This window comes from Entelurus aequoreus, linkage group LG02 (genome assembly GCF_033978785.1).
Source record: "Entelurus aequoreus isolate RoL-2023_Sb linkage group LG02, RoL_Eaeq_v1.1, whole genome shotgun sequence".
In the NCBI taxonomy this organism is placed as follows: Eukaryota; Metazoa; Chordata; class Actinopteri; order Syngnathiformes; family Syngnathidae; genus Entelurus; species Entelurus aequoreus.
This window is the reverse complement of record NC_084732.1, coordinates 12,272,425-12,296,966: the sequence shown is the minus strand read 5'-3', so window position 1 is coordinate 12,296,966 and position 24,542 is coordinate 12,272,425. Positions and strand designations below refer to the sequence as shown.

General features: G+C 37.6%; 1 protein-coding gene across 1 annotated transcript; it reads left to right on the top strand.

Moving 5' to 3' along the window:
* Positions 1–1,018: 1,018 nt before the first annotated feature.
* On the top strand, positions 1,019–22,468 carry LOC133665408 (zinc finger protein 569-like). The gene is made up of 4 exons (XM_062070700.1): positions 1,019–1,218; positions 6,597–7,474; positions 12,645–12,835; positions 21,108–22,468. The coding sequence occupies exons 2-4, from the start codon at positions 6,639–6,641 to the stop codon at positions 22,217–22,219; spliced, it is 2,139 nt and encodes a 712-aa protein (XP_061926684.1). The 5' UTR covers positions 1,019–1,218; positions 6,597–6,638; the 3' UTR covers positions 22,220–22,468.
* Positions 22,469–24,542: the final 2,074 nt, after the last annotated feature.

Below are 24,542 nucleotides of genomic sequence, written 5' to 3'. Positions count from 1 at the left end.
CATTTCCTGTGAAATGTTGTGAAAAATAACAACTTTTTTTTTTTCCTTTCAAGGGCTTTTATACTTTTAATCATTTTCCTTTAAAGTCAATTAGAAAATGTAGCTTTTACTTTCAGAAATGGACATTTATGTTAAAAAAAAGTAGCTTGGAGAATAATAATGTTGACAAAACATTTCCACGCATCTCACCTCTGATCACGTGTGCTTGGCGATGTGACGACTATTACGCAACACTTAGCCGGAAACGACGACTGCGTGAAGCAGGCCGTACCACGTGACTCGTTTCCGATTTTGCCGGGAGATTTGACAACACGTCCATGAAAATACGCCACGGTCTGTTCGGAATGCGGAAGTAAAATACAATCCTATCTTTTAAAAGCCAACAGAATCGAACAATAGCGACACGATATTGAATTTGACGGCAAACTTTTATTCCAAGTCTGAATTCTGTCGCAACCGCAACTTTTCTCTGGTGACGTCACGATCTACGCAGCTGCCTTTTACGCCACGTGACGTGTTTGGAGTCTCGGTGACGTCATACTCGCACTTTCAACTTGACATTTATGAAGGTAACACGTGATGTATTTATTCTTTTTAAACAGCCAATGTGACGTCACTTTTGTTTATTTTTTTTTCCTTCTTCTTCTTCTTCTTTGCTTCCCACGCGTGCCTTTCCTGGCTAGAGAACAAAGGCGCGCCCCCTCTGTCGCAACTGTGAAACTGCAGCCTTAGAAAGGATTCCATCCATAGACAATATAACATACATCCATAAACATGCAATATATTTATTTGTACAGTAATCTATTTATTTATATCTGCAACTTATTGCTCTTTTATCCTGCACTACAAGCAGCTAATGCAACCTTCTTATATGTACTGTAAACTTCTCATTTGAATGACAATAAAAGGAAGTCTAAGTCTAAGGTCGAGGGTGTAATGACACCTCCACACCGGAGAGGGCGGCAACGCGCCAACGTGTACCAGTTGCGGAATACCGGAAGAAACTTCCTATGTCCGGGCTGTCGCTTCTCAGGCTAGCTTAGCTTGTTAGCTGCTAACAAAGAGACGCGTAAGTGATCGAAACATCGATTAGCAGGGATCGATTGTGAGCGTCAAATGTGCTTTTTGTGCGGGAGAAGGTTAGCAGAACACGAGGAGGAACTTTGTGGAAGAAAAGAGGAGAAGGAGTGACAACTGGACGCTCTTTTCAACAAACAGGTTTGTTTACTTCTTCATGTCTACTAACTTTATATTTCATCATTACTACAATATGTTATATTTCATCATTACTACAATATGTTATATTTCATCATTATTACAATAAGTACTCATGTGATGTGTTCCTGAGGACACATTGTCAAGATGTGCTACTGCTGTTTGTGTGTTTCTTTCAGGTTTATTAGTCATTCTCGAATATATTTATCCACACTTTGTTCAAATCTCACCAAAAATTGTCCTACATGTCCAAAAAAACATTTTTGTTGTTGCTATTTCAGCATCTGTCCGCAATCTCTTGTATTATCAACGTTACTAGAAGAGGCAATTCCTGAAGGAATGTCGTGTGGATGTTGAAGTTGAAGTGAAATGCTGACAGAATGTATGAATGGAAGAATAGTTTCAATGTTGGAATACTTGGAATGTTGAAGAGTTTGAATTTCCAGGAAAACCGGAATCTGGTTTGGAACTTGGGAAAGTGTTAGTTTGAATGTCCAGGATGAGTGGAATGTGTTAATGTTGGAATGCTTTGAATAGCTTGAAAAATGTGGGAATTGTGCAACTTGGAAAAATGTCCCATTCAGTTCAATGGGAACTTCCTGGGAATTTGGGGAAAAGCGGGATTTTTTGGAAAATGATTAGGAGCATGAATGTCCTGAATGAGCTGAATTGGTTGGTGTTGGAATTGTTTGAAATCGGGCAAGAAATGTTGAAGTAGTAAATGGTATTAGGGAATTTTGGGAAAATCTGGGAAAAAAATGTACTCGGAAAAAGGGTAGTTGGAATTTCCAGAATGGTGGAATGTGTTGAAGTTGGAATGTGTTGAATGGGTTGAAGAATGTGGGAATTGTGGAAGTTTGAAAAATGGCCAATTCATTTTGAATGGGGAATATGCAACAACAAAAAAGGAATTATGGGAAATCCGGGAATTTTTTCATAGAATTGTTGCAGTAGAGCACACAATTCCTGAACAGGCTGAATATTTTGAAGTTGGAACAGTTTGAATCAGATGAAAAATGTGGGAATTGTGGATCTTGGAAAAATGTCCCTTTCATTTCAATGGGAACTTCCTGGAAATTTAGGAATTTGGGGAAAAGCGGGATTTTTTGGAAAATGATTAGGAGCATGAATGTCCTGAATGAGCTGAGTTGGTTGGTGTTGGAATTATTTAAATCGGGCAAGAAATGTTGAAGTAGTAAATGGTATTAGGGAAAATCGGGAATTTTGTTTAACTTGGAAAAAGGGTAGTTTGAATTTCCAGAATGGTGGAATGTGTTGAAGAGGGAATTGGTTGAAGAATGAGGGAATTGTGGAAGTTTGAAAAATGGCCAATTCATTTTGAATGGGGAATATGCAACAACAAAAAAAAGGAATTATGGGAAATCCGGGAATTTTTTTTATAGAATTGTTGCAATAGAGCACACAATTCCTGAACAGGCTGAATATTTTGAAGTTGGAACAGTTTGAATCAGATGAAAAATGTGGGAATTGTGGAACTTGGAAAAATGTCCCATTCATTTCAATGGGAACTTCCTGGAAATTTAGGAATTTGGGGAAAAGCGGGATTTTTTGGAAAATGATTAGGAGCATGAATGTCCTGAATGAGCTGAGTTGGTTGGTGTTGGAATTATTTAAATCGGGCAAGAAATGTTGAAGTAGTAAATGGTATTAGGGAAATTCGGGAATTTTGTTTAACTTGGAAAAAGGGTAGTTTGAATTTCCAGAATGGTGGAATGTGTTGAAGATGGAATTGGTTGAAGAATGAGGGAATTGTGGAAGTTTGAAAAATGGCCAATTCACTTTGAATGGGGAATATGCAAAAAAAAAAAAAGGAATTGTGGGAAATCCGGGAATTTTTTTTAGAATTGTTGAAGTAGAACACACAATTCCTAAACAGGCTGAATATTTTGAAGTTGGAACAGTTTGAATCAGATGAAAAATGTGGGAATTGTAGAACTTTGAAGAATGTCTCATTCATTTCAATGGGAATTTCCTAAAAATTAGGGAATTTCGGGAAAAGCGGGATTTTTTTTTGAAAATGCTAAAAAAAACGTGAATGGTCTGAATGAGTCGAAATGGTTGGTGTTGGAATTTTTCAAATGGGTGGAGAAATGTTGAAGTAGTAACATGTTGAATTGAGAAATAGTATTACGGAATTCCTGGAATTTCGGGAAAACCGGGAATTTGAATCGAGTGCAAAATGTGGAAGGTAGAACGCACCAAAATCTGGAGGATAATAATAATAATAATAATTATAAGTTGATGAATTTTGGTGTAGAAAAGCATATGTTTGGAGCATTCACATAATTAACATCCATCCATTTTCTATGTTGCTTATCCTGGTGAGCGTCGCAGGGGAATAATAATTGAATAACATTTCAACCATAATCGCACAATTAATAATTGGACAATGTAGGACACAGGTGTCTAAGTGGTTTTGGCAGTTATGGTTGCTTCTAACAGTGAATACTATTATTACACCATTTTGTTATGCATTTTATTAGTAGATTTTTTTAAAAACTAAAATGTAAAAAAAATACGGTAAATTGCAATAAATTCACCTCAAAATGTAGTGTATATTACTGTACATGGAAAAAAAAAAAAAAGCAGCTCAGTTGCCAGAATTTTACTGTAACATTTTTAATTTTTTATTTTTTTTACTGTAAATAACAAAAACAATATTGTCCACACTTGTCTCCATCTAAACACAGCAGTGTCTCTTAAACACACGGCGGGAAGCGAGGGAAAATGACGTTAAACCAAGTGTTTGGCTCCGTTTACTCAGAGGGGAAATCTCCGGATCAAAGTCCGTGTAGTAAGTCTGCCATGATTATCAAGCCTAACGACACCAGTGCGCATGCGCCTCACTTCCTTTTCAGGAAGTCATCAGTGTTGCCTAAAAGGCATTAATAAATAACACTGTATTACTAACCATCTGGAATTGTATCGCCATTTATTATTATACTGTTTAGCGTTACATCCCTACACTTGACGTCACGTCTGGTTGCAGACTACACAGCGGCTCATGTAAACCGTCACTCAAGCAGCACTGAGGGCGGACTCAGCCAAACTCCCTCTGAGTAATGTTGTCATTTTCAACACCGACAAAGCAAGCATGCTCGGTAGATAACACTCAAAAGAAAAGTAAGGCATCATACTTCCAAAGTGTGCTAGCTTGATGCTAACTTACATTAGATTTTCAATAGACAGGCTACTGATTAGCAGTGGTGCACAAAAAAATCGAATTACATCCGAATCGCGATTCTTACTCATCTCTTCAAAAATCGATTCCGCCCGAATGTAGCTGAGATAGGCTCCAGCACCCCCAGCGACCCCGAGAGGGACAAGCGGTAGAAAATGGATGGATTTAAATGGACCAAATGATGCATGCGTCCTGAAAATGTGAAACCAAAGCATGGAGGCATTGCGGAGATTTTTATTAAACAATCTTGTCTTCTGTCATACTTCCTCCAAACAGTCCTTTAGGAATGTGCACAATTGGTGACGTCACAAATTGGGAACATTGTCAGTGAGTTATCCATTTATGGTAAAAAACTACCCAGACTGCTTTGCACGTGTTTGACAATGTTTTTGTTTATGCGCACGCGTCTGAAGTTTAAAGGACAAAATGGCCAAGATTTGACTAGAAGAAGGAAACTGCAATTATTGGGTGTATTGTCCATCTCCAGACAGGATTCAAACCTCTAGTCTCACCTGAAGAAGTCGCTCCAAATGTGTGCCAAAAAGCGTCCGAACTCCTTCACCCACAAACTTTAACAAAAAGATGGACTTTCCGACAGTTGTTTTGTAGCTAGCTTAGCCTTCTACTGTAGGACAATAGATGGACTTTCCGACAAACTACTTTTAACGGCGTGCTCGGTGCCTACTATTCATGGCAATGGAGTAGACAATGAAACAGTAAGTACTAACAGTAAGTTAGAAAGGTGTGAGTGAAACATTAGCAATGTTAGCTCCAGTTGTTTTGTAGCTGGCTTAGCCTTCTACTGTAGGACAATAGCATCACCGTCCTGCGGCAAAATAATGATTTTCCTCAAATCTTTTTTTTTATTTAATTTTTAATATTTTTGTCCTGTCCAGCTACTCATACAAATCATATAGTTGATGTAGATGTTCATATCAGCTGTAAATATTTACTTTACAAAAGAGAAGTGTGGGATAATTCTCTTGTTGCCTTATTTGTAAGGCCATTCTAAAACCTTCATTCTAGCCTGATATAGCCATTCCTTTACCACTTTTGAGGTGTGTTTGGGGTCATTGTCCTGTTGGAACACCCAACTGCGCCCAAGACCCAACCTCCGGGCTGATGATTTTAGCTTGTCCTGAAGAATTTGGAGCTAATCCTCCTTTTTCATTGTCCCATTTAAAGCGGCAGTTCCATTGGCAGCAAAACAGGCCCAGAGCATAACACTACCACCACCATGCTTGACGGTAGGCATGGTGTTCCTGGGATTAAAGGCCTCACCTTTTCTCCTCCAGACATATTGTGGCCAAACAGCTCCATTTTTGTTTCATCTGACCACAGAAGTTTCCTCCAGAATGTCTTATCTTTGTCCATGTGATCAGCAGCAACCTTTAGAGGAGCCTTAAGGTGTGGCTTCTGGAGCAGAACTTCCTTCTTGCATGGTAGTGTCTCAGTCCATGGCGATGTAAAACAGGCTTGACTGTGGACACTGACACCTGTGTTCCAGTACCTTCCAATTCATTGCAGATCTGCTTTTTGCTGGTTCTCAGTTGACTCTTGATCATCCTGACCAATTTTTCTCTCAGCAGCAGGTGATAGCTTGCGTTTTCTTCCTGATCGTGGCAGTGACAAAACTGTGCCATGCACTTTATGCTTACGAACAATTGTCTGCACAGTTGCTCTTGGGACCTTAAGCTTCTTTGAAATGGCTCCAAGTGACTTTCCTGACTTGTTCAAGTCAATGATTCCTTTTTTCAGGTCTGTGCTGAGTTCCTTTGACTTTCACGTTAGCAAATAGGATATGTACAAATATGATAGTAAAAGTGAAAGCAGAGAAGCAGATAGTGAAGTAAATATTAATAAGATCTAGTTTTATGTGGATCAGTTCCTACTGAGTTTGGCAATGGACGAGTAAGTCATATAATCCGTTATTATTATCTATAGTTATATTTTGCTAAACAATCATAAATGAATCTTTCAGCACATTCACAATGTTGACATCTATAGTTATATTTTGATAAACAATAGTAAAATTGAAAATGTGAAAAAGTTTTTTTTGGGATTTAGGAATACAATGTTGATGTTGCATCATCACAAAGTCAACATAGATAGTACTTTATTGACATGGTGACTGATGAGACTTTTCTAAAGCGTGTGTTTGTCTTCTTGTGTCCTGCAGACGTTGGTGAAGAACATCTTCTCACCTGAGCGGCAGGTGTGGATGTCCGGGATGGAGCAGGAGGAGCCACAGCCCCCCTACATTAAAGAGGAGGAGGAGGACTACAGTGTCAGTCAGGATGGAGAGCGTTTTGAGGGATTGGAGGAGTTCTCAGTGATCCGTGTCATCGTGAAGGGTGAAGAAGATGAGGTCAAAGGTGAAAGTGAGGAGGAGAAGAGAGGGGCGGAGCCTCCAAGCAGCAGCTCAAGTCAACACATGACAACAGAAGGTGACGGTGGAGACTTAGCTCCACTCTTAGATGGTGACGAGACGACGTGTCACTCTGCTGACACCGATGATGAAGACGAGAAGATGTGTCAGAAGGACAACACTCGCTTTATCTGCTCTCAGTGTGGGAAAACATTTAGTGAGCGGTGTAACCTGAAAAGACACACGAGAATACACACCGGAGGGAAACCTTTTACCTGCTCAGTGTGCGGCGCGGGGTTTGCGCGAAAAGACGATTTGAAAATACACACGAGAACGCACACCGGAGAGAAACCCTTTTCGTGTTCCATCTGCGACAAAAGCTTTTGTGTCCAAACCAACCTCGTAAGGCACATGAGGACTCACACCGGAGAAAAACCCTATACATGTTCCGTCTGCAACGCCACTTTTTGCTTCCGGACAAACCTCGTAAGACACACGAGGACGCACACCGGGGAGAGACCGTACGTTTGCTCAAGCTGCAATAAGAGCTTTTGTGTCCAATCGCACCTGGTGAGACACACGAGGACACACACTGGTGAGAAAGTGTTCAGCTGTGGTGTGTGTGACCAAAGGTTCTCTTATAAATACCAGCTGAACAAACACAAGTGTGTCGCTGACCCCAGCAGGAAGTGAACATCCTCTATGACAGACCTGGACATTCTGCGGCCCGCGGGCCACATCCGGCCCTTTGTGCGTCCCTGTCAGGCCCGCGTGAGGCCAATCATAAATTACAAAATACATTTTAAAAAGTATCTATGTCGAGTGTGCAATACAACGGTGCTGCTTTTGTTTTGAAAAGCGTTATTTGTATTACTTCCGTGTGGACGTATGCGCGTGCGCGATTGTGAGTGAATGTGAACAGCGGCAATCACAAATGACAAAATAAATGTAAAAAGACATCTATGTCGTGCGTGCAATACAACTGTGCTGCTTTTATTTTGAAAAGTGTTATTTATGGGCGTATGTCCGTGTGTAACCTGTGAGTGAAGGTGCACAGCGACAAGTGATGCCCGGTTACCCCCGAGACGCTAAAAAGAGAAAAGTTGATGAGGAATGGCGTGTTTTCAACAAGACATGGACTGCCAAGTATTTCTTGACAGAAATGAAAGGTAAAGCCGTGTGCTTAATTTGTGGTACACACGTTGCTGTGTTTAAAGAATATCATTTGAATCGCCACTACACGATGAAGCAGGAGGAAAAATACCGGAATCTGTCTGATGAAGCGCGCGCAAGGGAGGCTGATGCGTTGATGGTAAAACTGCAAACCCAACAAGGACTTTTTGCCAAATGTCACACCCCCAGAGATGCAGCCGTCAGGACAAGTTTCATAATTTTTCACAAAATCTGCAGAAAAAGTAAGGCGTTTTCTGACGGAGAGTTTATTAAGGAGTGCTTATTGGACTCTGTTGCGCTGACATGCCCAGAGAAGAGGGGCGCATTTGCGAACGTGTCACTCTCCCGACGCACTGTAACGAGGCGGGTTGAGACCATCGCTGGAAACTTGGAGCTTCAGCTGAAGAACAGAACGGCCGACTTTGACTGTTTTTCGCTGGCTTTGGATGAGAGCTGCGATGTACGTGACACCGCCCAGCTGCTCATCTTCTTACGTGGGATAAATGCAGACTTTCAAATCACGGAGTAGCTGGCAGCCATGCAGTCAATTAAAGAGACAACCACAGGTAATGACTTGTTCACATAGGTAAATGCGTGTTTGGACATGTTAGGACTGAAATGGGACAAGCTGGCAGGTGTGACAACAGATGGTTGTCCAAATCTGACGGGGAAAAATGTTGGACTTTTAAAGAGGATGCAGGATAAAGTGACATTTTTGCATTGTATTATACATCAGAAAGTGTTGTGTAAGACAGTGTTCAAAATAAAACCATCAAAAGCAATCTGCTTTTGTATAAAGTTAAGTTAGGTTAAATGATATTGTTATTATTATTATTATTATTATTATTATTTATCTTACAGTATATAACAAATAATTTGAGCTAAATTTAATTGAAATATTGTTGGTGTGGCCCTCAGTAAAAATTAATTGCCCACCCCTGCTCTATGACTTCCTGAAGGACTGGACTCTGTTCATGTAGCAGCTCAATAACAATAAGCCATTGTCGCAGGTCAACCTGGACTAGAAGGGGGTCCCCACATAATTTCTTCTTCTTCCCCAGCTGCGGCTTTTAGAGTTTTTCCTTGCCTGGATGTGGGTTTAGATCAGGAGATGTGGTTGTGAAGCACTTTTAGACACTTGTGCTTAATTAAGGTCTATATGAGGGCTGTCCAAACTCCGGCCCACGGGCCAAGTTCAATTTGAAATACCAGTCATCTTGTGGACAGAATTTCCCCATTGTTTACACCAGCAGCGAGAGAGATTCGGACCGAGAAAGCGACGATTACCCCATTAATTTGAGCGAGGATGAAAGATTTGTGGATGAGGAACGTGAGAGTGAAGGACTAGAGTGCAGTGCAGGACGTATCTTTTTTCGCTCTGACCGTAACTTAGTGTGGAATCCAATGAGCCCTTGTACCTTTCTCCTTTTTCTATTGTGGATCACGGATTTGTATTTGAAAGCACCTGGGATACTATATCCTCTTGAAAATGAGAGTCCAGAACGCGAAATGGACATTCACAGTGACTTTTATCTCCATGACAATACATCGGTGAAGCACTTTAGCTACAAAGCTAACGTGATAGCATCATGCTTAAATGCAGATAGAAACAAAATAAATAAGCCCCTGACTGGAAGGATAGACAGAAGATCAACAATACTATTAAACCATGGACATGTAACTACACGGTTAATGCTGTGCCGCCTGTCGAAGCCTAGCAATGCTGTTGCTAACGACGCCATTGAAGCTAACTTAGCTACGGGACCTCAGAGCTATGCTAAAAACATTAGCTCTCCACCTACGCCAGCCAGCCCTCATCTGCTCATCAACACCCGTGCTCACCTGCGTTCCAGCGATCGACGGAGCGACGAAGGACTTCACCCGATCATCGATGCGGTCGGCGGCTAGCGTCGGATAGCGCGTCTGCTATCCAAGTCAAAGTCCTCCTGGTTGTGTTGCTGCAGCCAGCCGCTAATACACCGATCCCACCTACAGCTTTCTTCTTTGCAGTCTCCATTGTTCATTAAACAAATTGCAAAAGATTCACCAACACAGATGTCCACAATACTGTGGAATTATGAGATGAAAACAGAGCTTTTTTGTATTGGATACAATGTGTCCCAATACTTCCGCTTCAACCATTGACGTCATCATACATACGTCATCATACATACGTCATCATACATACGTCATCATACATACGTCATCATACATACGTCATCATACATAGACCTTTTCAACCGGAAGTGTGGCGGGAAATGTAAAATGTCACTTTATAAGTTAACCCGGCCGTATTGGCATGTGTTGCAATGTTAAGATGTCATCATTGATATATAAACTATCAGACTGCGTGGTCGCTAGTAGTGGCTTTCAGTAGGCCTTTAAATGTAGATTATATGTAGAATATATTTATATTATTCATGTATTATATATATAATATATTATATATATTATATTATTTATTATTATTATTGTCTATTGTGAGCGAACTGTGGTGCTGATTTTCCCCCAGGGATCAATAAAATACTTTCTATTCTATTCTATCTATATCTATATATATATATATATATATATATATATATATATATATATATATATATATATATATATATATATATATATATATATATATATATATATATATATATATATATATATATATATATACATATATATATATATATATATATATATATATAGTGTATATATATATATATATATGTGTATATACATATATATATATATATATATATATATATATATATATATATATATATATATATATATATATATAGTGTATATATATATATGTGTATATACATATATATGTATACATACGTATATATATAGATATATATATATATATACGTAATTTTTTCTTGCTACATTTCACTTGCTTGCTATTTTATTCCGCTTTTTATGTTTTGTTTTTTGAATAGCATTTTAAGAATGTGTAGCGGGCCCGCAAACGGCCCCTGGGCCCCACTTTGGACACCCCTGTTGTGAGGTTTGGATCGGTAAAAAGAGTAGTAAAATGTGACGGGTGGGAAGTACTTCAGACATGAAACATGCTGTAATAATAAAAGACAAAAAGCACAACAACAAATGACAATGCGGAAGCTTTCAGAAGTTGTTATATTACATGATGTACACTCTCATGCTTGCAACTACACAAAACATGCTGTTTATTCCCTTAATAGATACTACAAAATATTTGCAAAGACAGTTTTAGAGGTGGAGGAGCAACAATATTCACACTGTTTGCCACCATTGTTGTGCAATATGACTCTTTGACTCTCCTCACAGCAGCTGCTCAACATCAAGACACACAATCGACGTTCTGTATCGCACGGCAACTCTTGATAAATCACATTTCTCCTGTAATCATATTTGAGGGATCTCCATTTTGAGCAAGAAAAACGTATGAGTGAGTATACTGTAAAAAATACTGTAATCCTAGTATATCATATCCTACTGTAATCCTAGTCATTACTTTTCAACTACCTTGTCATCCCATTTTTATTTTAGTCATATTTTTGTCCCTTTTTATACGGTTTGTGTATTTATTCACCGCAGCCACTAAATATCCCAATAGGAGATACATAGAATAGATATTTATTGCCATTTATATGAGCACATTTGAATTATTTTGCGTTTCTCCCTAAGTCAGCATCTACAAAAAAGTTTAAAAAAAAATTATAATAATTGAATTGCATTGTAAAAGAAAAAGTACAAAGTAAAAAAAAGTTTTTTATACAGCAAAGTACATGAAATACACGGTACAGAAGTTATACACTGTATTAAATTAAATGTATATTACATAAAGTAAACTGTACATTGCAATACAAATCAAGATGTATTTTGTTACAAGTATCTGATGTTTTTGTACACATTTTTCACATGGTATAATTTCAGGTTTTTTTAGTTTTTTTTAAAATGTTAATATTGCGCCCTGCGATGAGGTGGCGACTTGTCCAGGGTGTACCCCGCCTTCCGCCCGAATGCAGCTGAGATAGGCTCCCGCACCCTCCGCGACCCCATTGATTGATTGATTGAAACTTGTATTAGTAGATTGCACGGTACAGTACAAAGTCCGTACAATTGACCACTAAATGGTAACACCCCAATAAGTTTTTCAACTTGTTTAAGTCGGGGGTCCCCGTTAATCAATTCATGGTAGCAAAAGGGACAAGCGGTAGAAATGGATGGATGGATGTTAATACTGCACACTGTGAGGTGCTCCAAATAAAGTTGAATCTTATAAAAGGTATAAGAATGAAGGTTGAAATATTCTGCATACACACTATGACTATGGAAGGGGGGCAGACATATATATCAAGCGTGTAATGACGCCTCCTCGCCTGAGGCGGCAGTGTTGCTAGAATGCACAACCTGAGTCTCGTCTGCCGGAAACACCAAATATGGTCAAAAGAAGCAAGCAAGGCAGCGAGACGTTTTAGTTAAAAAGCGATCAATGCTGAGTTTGTTTGCTTTTCTGCTGACTACATATACATTTTGCAGACATCGTTAAGACAAAGAAGAACATTTAGTACACGTTAACACGTCTTTGGTCCGGGATAAACTCGCCTCAGCGTCACTTTGAAGCGTCCCATGCTAGCTTAGCTTGCTAGCTTCTAACAAAACAAAGCGGAAGTGATCGACACGTCGCTAAGTGTGAGTTTAAAGTGTGAAAATGTGCAAAGTAGAAATGCTGAGAGTGTTGGTGAAGCAGCGACTAACTGCTGCTGTGGAAGAAATATTTGTAGTGTTAGAAAGAACGATAGCAGAATACGAGGAGGAACTTTCTAGAACAAAAGAGGAGAACGAGCGACAACGTCAACTACTGGACGCTCTTTTCAACAAACATCAACAAACAGGTTTGTTGACTTCTCACATGTTGACTAACTTGTAAGGCATTGCGTAGGAAAGCAGAGTAGGAGTGGAAACATTCCTTGCAAGTAAACAACACTTAAAGTTATAAGGGACAAGCGGTAGGAAATGGATGGATGGATGTATGAATGAAATATGGATACGAACATGGAAGTAAACAACAATTAATGTTATTTCTTGTAAGGGAATGATGTATACATGAATTATGATACAAACAAGGACGTAAACAATGTTATTTCTTGTAAGGGGATGATGTATAAATGAAATATGGATACAAACAAACAAGTAAACAACAATTATTTCTTGTAAGGAAGGATGTATGCATGAATTATGGATACAAACAACCAAGTGTCAATAATACTAATACTGTATACCATGAAGTGTCAATAATACTAATACTGTATACCATGAAGTGTCAATAATACTAATACTGTATACCATGTTCAATAATACTAATACTGTATACCATGTTCAATAATACTAATACTTTATACCATGAAGTGTCAATAATACTAATACTGTATACCATGTTCAATAATACTAATACTGTATACCATGTTTAATAATACTAATACTGTATACCATGAAGTGTCAATACTAATACTGTATACCATGAAGTGTCAATAATACTAATACTGTATACCATGTTCAATAATACTAATACTGTATACCATGTTCAATAATACTAATACTGTATACCACGAAGTGTCAATAATACTAATACTGTATACCATGAAGTGTCAATAATACTAATACTGTATACCATGTTCAATAATACTAATACTGTATACCATGTTCAATAATACTAATACTGTATACCATGAAGTGTCAATAATACTAATACTGTATACCATGTTCAATAATACTAATACTGTATACCACGAAGTGTCAATAATACTAATACTGTATACCATGTTCAATAATACTAATACTGTATACCATGAAGTGTCAATAATACTAATACTGTATACCATGAAGTGTCAATAATACTAATACTGTATACCATGTTCAATAATACTAATACTGTATACCATGAAGTGTCAATAATACTAATACTGTATACCATGAAGTGTCAATACTACTAATACTGTATACCATGTTTAATAATACTAATACTGTATACCATGAAGTGTCAATACTACTAATACTGTATACCAGGAAGTGTCAATACTACTAATACTGTATACCAGGAAGTGTCAATAATACTAATACTGTATACCATGTTCAATAATACTAATACTGTATACCATGAAGTGTCAATACTACTAATACTGTATACCATGTTTAATAATACTAATACTGTATACCATGAAGTGTCAATACTACTAATACTGTATACCATGTTTAATAATACTATTACTGTATACCATGTTCAGGAAGTCTGTCATCACTTGCTCAGCTGTCACTTTTGTGGTGGCCTAAAGTTGTGTTGTTTGCATTTGCTGGGGCTTTTGCAATTGTGCTGTAGCGGAAGGTTGTTGTGTTGTGATTTATTGTATTATCTTGTGGCATTTGTTGTGACCTTTCTCAGCCACCGTAGCTCTCCACTATTCTCATTTGGATGAGTGATGGCGATGAAGTCCCAGACTTGAGTAACATTTAATGTCCTTTTTGTTAAAAGTCTTAAACTTGGGCGGTGCTTAAAACCAATGTTTTCCTTTCCTTTCAAATCAAAGGATTTCCTTTTAAAAGGATGTTGGATGGATACATGCAGGTATCTTCCGGAAGGCAGACTTGCAGAGCACAGATTGATGTTGTTGAATCTAAGGAATATCAATTCTTGTATCTATTAATCCTTACACCGCTACTGCAAACAATACGTCCGCACGTTTACATGCGCTAAAAATACTTATTGCATTATTTCGAAAAGTATCTTTTTAAAAAGGTATAGCAGTCCTAACTAGATGAGGTGTGAATGTTCCAAGTTGAAGTGAAATGCTGATAGAATGTAGTATGAATGGAAGAATAGTTGGAATGCTTTCAATGTTGAAGAGTTTGAATTTCCAGGAAAACCAGAATTTGGTTAGGAACTTGGGAAAGTGTACAGCCCTTACCTTTGGTCTGGTACTGAGGGCGACTGTGTTGACCAGTTTGACGCGTGCAAATGATAGAATGTCCAGTACTGTAGTTTTGTGTTTGGATATGACAATCCCTTTATTTTATGCTATCCAAATTAAATCAAATGTAGGCTATATAACAAAGTATGCTGACCTTGAATGGCACATTATCACAGCAGTCACAACATGACACAACACCACACGACATGGCACGGCACGACACGGTCAAAAACTGTTTGTCCTCCAATCGCCCTCCCATGCTCACACCTGAACCCAATTTAAGGAGGCTACCATGGTAACCGCACCATAGCAACAGTCCCCTCCCTGTCAACACTTCCTGGTTCCTAACAGGAAGTGGGCGGAGCAATCTGCTGAAAAGGAAGTTCAACATGAGCTGAGGCCAGCAATCAATTAGAGAAAATAAAATAAAAACAATATAAACAAAAAAGGAAATGTGTCTCCAACAGAAAGTGTTAGTTAGAATGAGTGGAATGTGCTGATGTTGGAATGCTTTGAATAGCTTGGAAAAATGTGGCAATTGTAGAAGTTTAAAAAAATGGACAAATCATTTTGAATGGGGAAAATGTCCCTAAAAACTGGGAATTCTAGGAAGTCCAGGAATTATTTTTTTTATAGAGAGCACACAATTCCTGAACAGGCTGAATATTTTGATGTTGGAACTATTTGAATGGGATAACAAATTGTGGAACTTTGAAAATGTCTCATTCTTTTCAATGGGAATTTCAGGGAAATTTGGGAATTTCGTGAAAATGTTTAAAAAATGTGAACGTTCTGATTGAGTTAAATGGTTGACTAACATAGACTGAAACAGACAAAGTGATTCATTTGGATGAATATATTTATGTTAACTCTGTTGGTCATTTTTCAATTCTTTAAACACTAAAACATCTTTAAATGGTGCTTTTTTTTTCGGCTAATTTTTGTATGTTCAATTGCTGAAAAAGCAGGAGCTCGCAGCCTCCAGACCCCCGGCTTATTTTCAGTCTTTTTCATTCAATTGAAATTAAGGCTGCAACAACTAATCGATTAAAATCGATTATTTAAATAGTTGCTGATTAATTTAGTCATCGTTTTTTTAATTTTTATTTTTCAATAAAAAAAAAAAAGTTTTTTAGTTTTTTAATTTTTTTTTAATAAACCTTTTTTTATAAACTGCAACATTTACAAACAGCTGAGAAACAATAATTAAATAAGTATGGTGCTAGTATGCTGTTTTTTTCCCAATAAAATACTGGATAGGATAGAAATGTAGTTGGTCTCTTTTATCCGATTATTAATCGATTAATCGAAGTAATAATCAACAGATTAATTGATTATCAAATTAATCGTTAGTTGCAGCCCTAGTTGAACTCACCTGCCAGCATATGGACTATAATTTATGCACTATTGACAAGTGATGCACCGACAATTCCGTGGTCTTAAATAGAAACCCAAACTGGACGTTGTGATGAAATATCCATTTCCGCTGGTGACTTTGTCTTTCCGGCGGACACGAGTTGACGTAGCTGATGTAAAAAATAATCAGATTCAGGTCACTTCGCGTTTAGACTGAAGTCCCATTTGAAAAAAAAAAAAAAAACTCCAATGGGATTCAGGCCTGAATGTGATGGCAAACAATCACATTTGAAGCACTTTGGAGCTTTTAGACTGGCAACAAAAATCAGATCTGTGTCACTTGAGGGCAATAAAATCAGATTTGGTGTGCAATGTAAACGTGGTCTTAGTAAGTCCAGTTGGGATGGATTGAATGCCCTGAGAGGACAATGACCTGGATGGATGAGAACATTGCGATAATAATGAGAAAACGTGATCATTTTGGTCAAAATAACCGTAATATCAAATGTTCATATTTTATTTCTTTATTTCCTTTTATTTAACTCATTAGGAATGATGGCTGACTGGGTGGATGTAATAAAGTCACAGCCAAATGACATATATTCATATTTAATGAACTCCAGTCTCCTGCCTGACAGGATGACTGTGAGTCTAAGTAGGGCTGCACCATTAGTCAACATCCAGGCAATATGAGCCCATCAACAGGGATGAATAAGCAGTGATGGTGTACAGGTGATAGTTTCTCCAACTGGGAAAAATGCCCTTTAAGATGTTCAATATTTGTTTAAGTCAAATATTTGCTTACAGAAATGAGTCCATTGAATTTATTTCTTTAAAATAAAGTTATTTTACCTTCCAAATATTTCCAATGAATTTGTCACTAGCATTATTATTATATATTATGATTACAATCGTGTTTAATTTGCTCTCAAAATAACGCTGACAAAAATATTGTTTATCTGCAACAATTTGCGGAGCAATATGTCGTCCAGCAAAATGAGAAAAATACAGTTTTTATTGCTTATTTCTTCAGTTTAAGAGCAGGATGTCGGAAAAAGATCTGAGTCAGTTTGCATGAAGACAAATATTTTGAAAGTAAATAATGGCATGTTGTTGTGAATGAGGAATGTGAAAGTGTTTCCATTGAGGGCCACACGGCAGTTATGGCTGCCATCACAGTGAATAATGGAGGAATTGCATTTCATTATTAATGATATAAATGTTTTTAAGTAGTACAGTAAAAACTTTACATTTACAACATTTTACTGTAAAAGTGTTATTTACGGAAAAATCTGGCATCTTAGTTGCCAGAATGTTTGTGTTAAATTGACATTTGTTTTTACAACACGATATTGTTCATGGAAAAACTCTACAAGTTTATTTTTTTTATTCTGGCAATTTAACCGCCAGTGTTTCTAGCGTAAAAACAAATGTAGCGTCTTTCCATTTCCAGTAATACCCCGTTAAAAACAACAAGCCTAGATTTTGCAGTCAAAAAGTGGCAGCTCAGCCCACAGAATTTTAAGGCAAAAAACAGTAGTAGGTTTTTTTTCAATTTACTGTAATATGCTGTAAAGAACAACTTAACATTTATAGTCATTTTGATTCATTTGATGGGTAGTTTGCTGTCAAGTGAAGTCTTTTTATTTAGAGAAAAACATGCAGCTGCAGCGACCCCACATTTCCAGGTGTTTGTGGGCCAGATAAAATGATGTGGTGGGCCAGATAAAATGATGTGGTGGGCCAGATAAAATGATGTGGTGGGCCACATTTTGCCCCCGGACCTTGACTTTGACACCTGTGTTGTAACGTGTGGCAGCGTGAGACAAGAATATGTTGATTGACAGTCTAAATGTCTTCCTTCACTCCTTACTTTCGCACTTGTGTGCATTTTTATGTATCAAAATGTATGAAAAATAAAAATGCAATTTTGGTGAGAAAAATCACAATTAGATTTTTCCTCAAAATGCTGCCGCCCTAATAATTAGAAATCCGCGACCACTGACAGACCATAATATATGCACAACATACAATGAATGCAAAATGAGGTGGGCGTGGCCTGTATTTAGTTGCGTTCTGTAGCCGGGAAGTTTAGGTGAATCATTACAGAAGTTCAGTTCCTGGAACTAAATGTTCCCACCGTCCAGCCCCCAGTGTGGTTCTGTGTGCTCTGGCGACATCTTGTGGGCGACTGTGCTCAGTGCAGGTGTGGCGTGTTGGCCACTGAACGTTGTAGTCACTTCATTTTTGTTCCAGGAATGAAATTAGTAACTTATTTGATTTTATTTTTTTTTCAAGAAACCAAACAAGAACATTGAAAAACACAAACATTTGACTTAGTGTGGTGTTAAAGAGCAATAACATCTTTGATTTGTATTTTTCATTGACATCAATTTAAATCCCCCAGAAAACCGAAATGCAGAAACAGACCAAAATAGAGGGTTTTTTTTTTTTAATATTTTGACATTGGAAGTAGTTTTTTTCAAAGTAAAAGCTGTGTTCCTCACTAAAATATCTTTGGTGCCCTAACAAAAATGTTGTTAGACATCAGACTTAGAAACACACATCACACACGAGTGAAGGCAAACAAATGATACAACACTACACTACAGTGCAGTATTTTCTTACAGACCAGTCCGAGGTTCTGTCTTTAAATCTACTTCAGGTTTAGATGACGTACTATAAAAACATCTGTTGTGGTCTCTTGTTCTGTTTGTGTTGTGTGAGTAGATGTGTGTGTTGTGTGAGTAGATGTTTGTGTTGTGTGAGTAGATGTGTGTGTTGTGTTAGTAGATGTTTGTGTTGTGTGAGTAGATGTTTGTGTTGTGTGAGTAGATGTTTGTGTTGTGTGAGTAGATGTTTGTGTTGTGTGAGTAGATGTGTGTGTTGTGTTAGTAGATGTTTGTGTTGTGTGAGTAGATGTTTGTGTTCTGTGAGTAGATGTTTGTGTTGTGTGAGTAGATGTTTGTGTTGTGTGAGTAGATGTTTGTGTTGTGTGAGTAGATGTTTGTGTTGTGTGAGTAGATGTTTGTGTTGTGTGAGTAGATGTTTGTGTTGTGTGAGTAGATGTTTGTGTTGCGTGAGTAGATGTTTGTGTTGTGTGAGTAGATGTTTGTGTTGTGTAAGTAGATGTGTGTGTTCTGTAAGTAGATGTTTGTGTTGTGTGAGTAGATGTTTGTGTTGTGTGAGTAGATGTTTGTGTTGTGTGAGTAGATGTGTGTGTTGTGTGAGTAGATGTTTGTGTTGTGTGAGTAGATGTGTGTGTTCTGTAAGTAGATGTGTGTGTTCTGTAAGTAGATGTTTGTGTTGTGTGAGTAGATGTTTGTGTTGTGTGAGTAGATGTGTGTGTTCTGTAAGTAGATGTTTGTGTTGTGTGAGTAGATGTGTGTGTTCTGTAAGTAGATGTTTGTATTGTGTGAGTAGATGTTTGTGTTGTGTGAGTAGATGTTTGTGTTGTGTGAGTAGATGTTTGTGTTGTGTGAGTAGATGTTTGTGTTGTGTGAGTATTCACATTAAACATAAACTACTAAGATACAGTATTTACAGTAAACTACTAAAATACCCTATTCACATTGAACCCTAACCACCTAAGATACAGTATTTACATAAAAAACTACAAGATACAGTATTTACATTAAACATAAACTACTAAGACACAGTATTCACATTAAACATAAACTACTAAGATACAGTATTCACATTGAACATAAACTACTAAGATACAGTATTCACATTGAATATAAACTACTAAGATACAGTATTCACATTGAACATAAACTATTAAGATACAGTATTCACGTTGAACATAAACTACTAAGATACAGTATTCACGTTGAACATAAACTACTAAGATACAGTATTCACATTAAACTACTAAGATACAGTATTCACATTGAACATAAACTACTAAGATACATTATTCACATTAAACATAAACTACTAAGATACATTATTCACATTGAACATAAACTATTAAGATACAGTATTCACATTAAACATAAACTACTAAGATACAGTATTCACATTGAACATAAACTACTAAGATACAGTATTCACATTAAACATAAACTACTAAGATACAGTATTCACATTGAACATAAACTACTAAGATACAGTATTCACATTAAACATAAACTACTAAGATACATTATTCACATTGAACATAAACTACTAAGATACAGTATTCACATTAAACATAAACTACTAAGATACAGTATTCACATTAAACATAAACTACTAAGATACAGTATTCACAATAAACATAAACTTTGTAATTTGTGAAAGTGAAACAATACAAAAAGAATGTAAGTTAATAATACTAACACAGACACTCGTGTTAGCATATTAGCTGATGCTAACGCCGCCCGCTACATTACATTAGCAGGTACAAACATGCATGACAACACTCCTACAGACATCACACATGGCACGCTTCACTAAGTAAGAATTGTTTTAGTTATATTGTAAAACTTACAAATGTTGCTTGGAGTGATGAATGAAGAATCTATATGAGTAAAAACGCTATGGACGGGTTTACTTCCGATTTTAAGGCATTAAATCAACAGTGAGCGAACTCCTCCAAAAGATGGCGCCACATCACAGACAACAAGACACCATCTCAGTGTACCTGCTGGGGTTTTGAACACAAAACATTAAGGCCTTCAGCCAAGAAACATTCTTAAACTAGCCGCACCGTTTTAAAAGCCGCAGGGTTCAAAGCATTGCAAATGAGTAGCGGCTTGAATGTGGTGGCTGCAGTCCTCCATGGAGTCTGAGGATCCAGCCTTCAAAGTATAAAACATGGAAGATCATTTCCATTTGTTGTTGATCTTCTTGTGTCCTGCAGGCGTCAGTGAGGAACATGGTCCTCCTCCGCAGCAGCAGGAGGAGCCACAGCCCCCCCACATTAAGGAGGAAGAGGAGGAGCACGGCATCAGTCGGGACGGAGAGCCCCTGGAAGGACTGGAGGACTTCTCAGTGGTTGGTGTGCCTGTGAAGGGTGAGGAGGACCATGATGAAGATGAGGTCAAAGGTGAAAGTGAGGAGAAGAGAGAGGCGGAGCCTCCGAGCGGCAGCTCAACTCAACACATGACAACAGAAGCTGACGGAGACCACTCGGCTGCCCTCTCCGATAGCGGACAATCTGCCGACACTGACGAGGACGAGTCCAAAGCTGAGCAGAGGAGTCGCGCCAACAACACCCGCTGGAAATGTTCTCAGTGTGACAAAAGTTTTGTCAAGAAGAGCAACCTGAAAAGACACATGAGCTGCCACACCAAAGAAAAGCCATTCATGTGCTCAATTTGCGGGAAAAGGTTCTCTCTGAAATCCAACTTGAAAGCGCATACGAGGAGACACTCTGGCGAGAAACCATTTTCCTGTTCCATCTGCAACAAATGTTTCAGTGAGAGTTCAATATTGTCGCGACACAAGAAAACGCACGCTGGAGAGAAACCTTACGCCTGCTCGTTGTGCGGCGTGCGGTTTACTCAAAAGTCATCTTTGACCCAACACACTAAAATTCACACCGGTGAGAAACCATTCACATGTCCGGTGTGCGGTCTCGGTTTCGCGCGGAATTCAGACGTGAAACGACACATGCGAACGCACACTGGCGAGAAACCGTATTCTTGTTCAGTCTGCAACAAATGCTTTTGTGAGAGCTCGGAGTTGGAGCGACACATGAGAACGCACACCGGGGAGAAACCTTACACCTGCTCGTTCTGCGGGCTCGGATTTGCGCAAAAGTCCCACATGACGGAGCACACAAGAATACACACCGGAGAGAAACCCTACACCTGTTCGTTGTGCGGGAAAGGGTTTGTGCAAAATCACGGTTTGAAAATACACCTGAGAACGCACACCAAAGAAAAACCATTCACCTGCCCAAGCTGCAACAAAAGCTTCTGTGACAAAGCGACTCTTGTACGACACACGAGAACTCACAACGCTGAGTGATGAAAGATTTCTCTTCCGAGTACCAGCAGAATTTTATTGACCAGAATCTAAGAGCATGTGTTGACATACAAAGTTCAAAGTCACGTCACTAGATAATGTCTCTAGTTATCTAGTCAGATTATGAATTAGGAAATATTTCCCAAGCTTTGTGGACAATGACTTTGTTTTATTTATTCTAAGTTGTTGGTGTTATTGTACTCCATCAATCCATCTTTGCTATTATTGTGCTAATAAAGTGAAACATTCTTCTTCTTGTGTAACAAATATGTTTGTTGAGCGTCTGCACAACGTTGGATAAGGTCAAAGGGGCGGGGCCAACAACATCAAGTACATCAGTCTTGCTTTCTGTCAGCGCCATCTACCACAAAAACGTATTGTTCATTATTTCTAGTGATTTGACTTTTAAGAAATACAATTTGAGTTTGTTCGAAAGAATATACGTGATCGGTTATGCTTTGAACATCGAACATACACGACAGAATTTTATTTTGAAGGCTTGTCATCAACCGTCGTTACTTCCCAGTCCGTGTTCGCTAAGCAGGAAGTCGTGTACGTTGTGCAAATGTTTCAGTGACATCAATAAAGAAGGTAAACTACGAGACAGCAACACGTGTTCTAAGTTCGAAGTCAACACGTGGTTGTGTTCCAACTTAAGTACACTTCACAGACAGGAAGTGAGTCAAAGACTAAATTTGACTTTGTTTTGACCCACAAATGACGGAGAAATCCTCTTATGGAGCTTCCAAATGACAACTAAGTGGAGTCAAAACCTTCAAACAGTCGACAGAAGAGAAGGAAAATTGAGATTCTTGACTGATTTTGTTTAAAAGAAGGTTAAGTGAGGATCAACTTTGTCAATATCATAGCTAGAAGTGGATATATATTCAATTAAATAGATACGTATGTTTATATATATATATATGTATATATATATATATATATATATATATATATATATATATATATATGTCTTAATTAGATTATCCAAAAAATAGTGCTCGATACCGTGGTGTTTCATGAGGGGTTTACCTCAATCCTCAGGATTGAGGTAAACCCCTCATGAAACAGGCCTGTAGAGATGAAATAGTCTTGGGATTTTTTTCCCCACACATACATATATATGTGTGTGTATATATATATATATATATATATATACATATATATATATATATATATATATATATATATATATATATATATATATATATATATATATACATATATATATATATATATATTAGTAATGAAGTAATAAATGGAGAGTTATTTTGGTCTGGTTTGCTAACGTCTTTCAACATGTGACCATATCATCATCGAGAACTAAAAGGGAAATAATATTGTCTCTGTCTCCCTCTCGTGGCCAAACTATTGCACCACAGACAGAAAGGACCAATACGTGAAATACGTCACGGCGACGACTTTTCGCTCTGATTTTTATTGGACAACTTTTTGGCCTTTTTATACAAGACGTTGCGCATTGAAAAAAATAAAAAAAATAAATCATAGCTTCCTTATTTTTCAATCAATTTTCATGAAATGTATTTTATTGTCCATTGAAGTGTTATTAATACATTTTATTTCTGGTAAACAAAAGCAAAAAATATTGGAAATATTTTCTAATAAGTACACACTATCAATAAATGAACACAGCTTTAGTGCATACTGAATTAATCAATAATAAAACATATCCTTTGACTTGTTAGTGTGCATAAATATAACTTTAGTCTGAATACTGTAAGTGCATGTAAACATGTCTCCATCTAACTAAGCATTGACAATACTTTAATATCATGTAGAAACACTGAATACATCATTTATAAAGTCTATTATTGAAACAATTTTATTCATAGATGAGCTTATTAATACAGTAATAAATAAAACATTCATAACTGCATACTAATCAGCATTAATGTCAACACTATGCTTTTTAAATTAAGTATTTATCCATTCCTAATTTAATGTTGATGTACTATTTTATTATGGCGTACCTATTATATTTATTATTTTTATAATAGGTGCACTAATTATTTCATCGGTAAACAATCTCCGTTTACAACGATAAAATACCCCAGCAATAAATAGCTTCGCCATACTCTTTATGTGCGTATATGTACCCCTGATGGAGGAAACTCATTTGGGCCGCTTGTACCCGTGACCTTGTCCTCATGACCTTGTCCTTTAGGTCATAACCCAAAGATCATGACCATAGGTGAGGATGGGAACGTAGTTGTCGGGTTCAAACACCGAACCGTCTATTAAACAGGACAAGAAGCGAGGAATCAAACAGAGACATGATTCAATTTAGCTCATGAGGAGAGTGTGT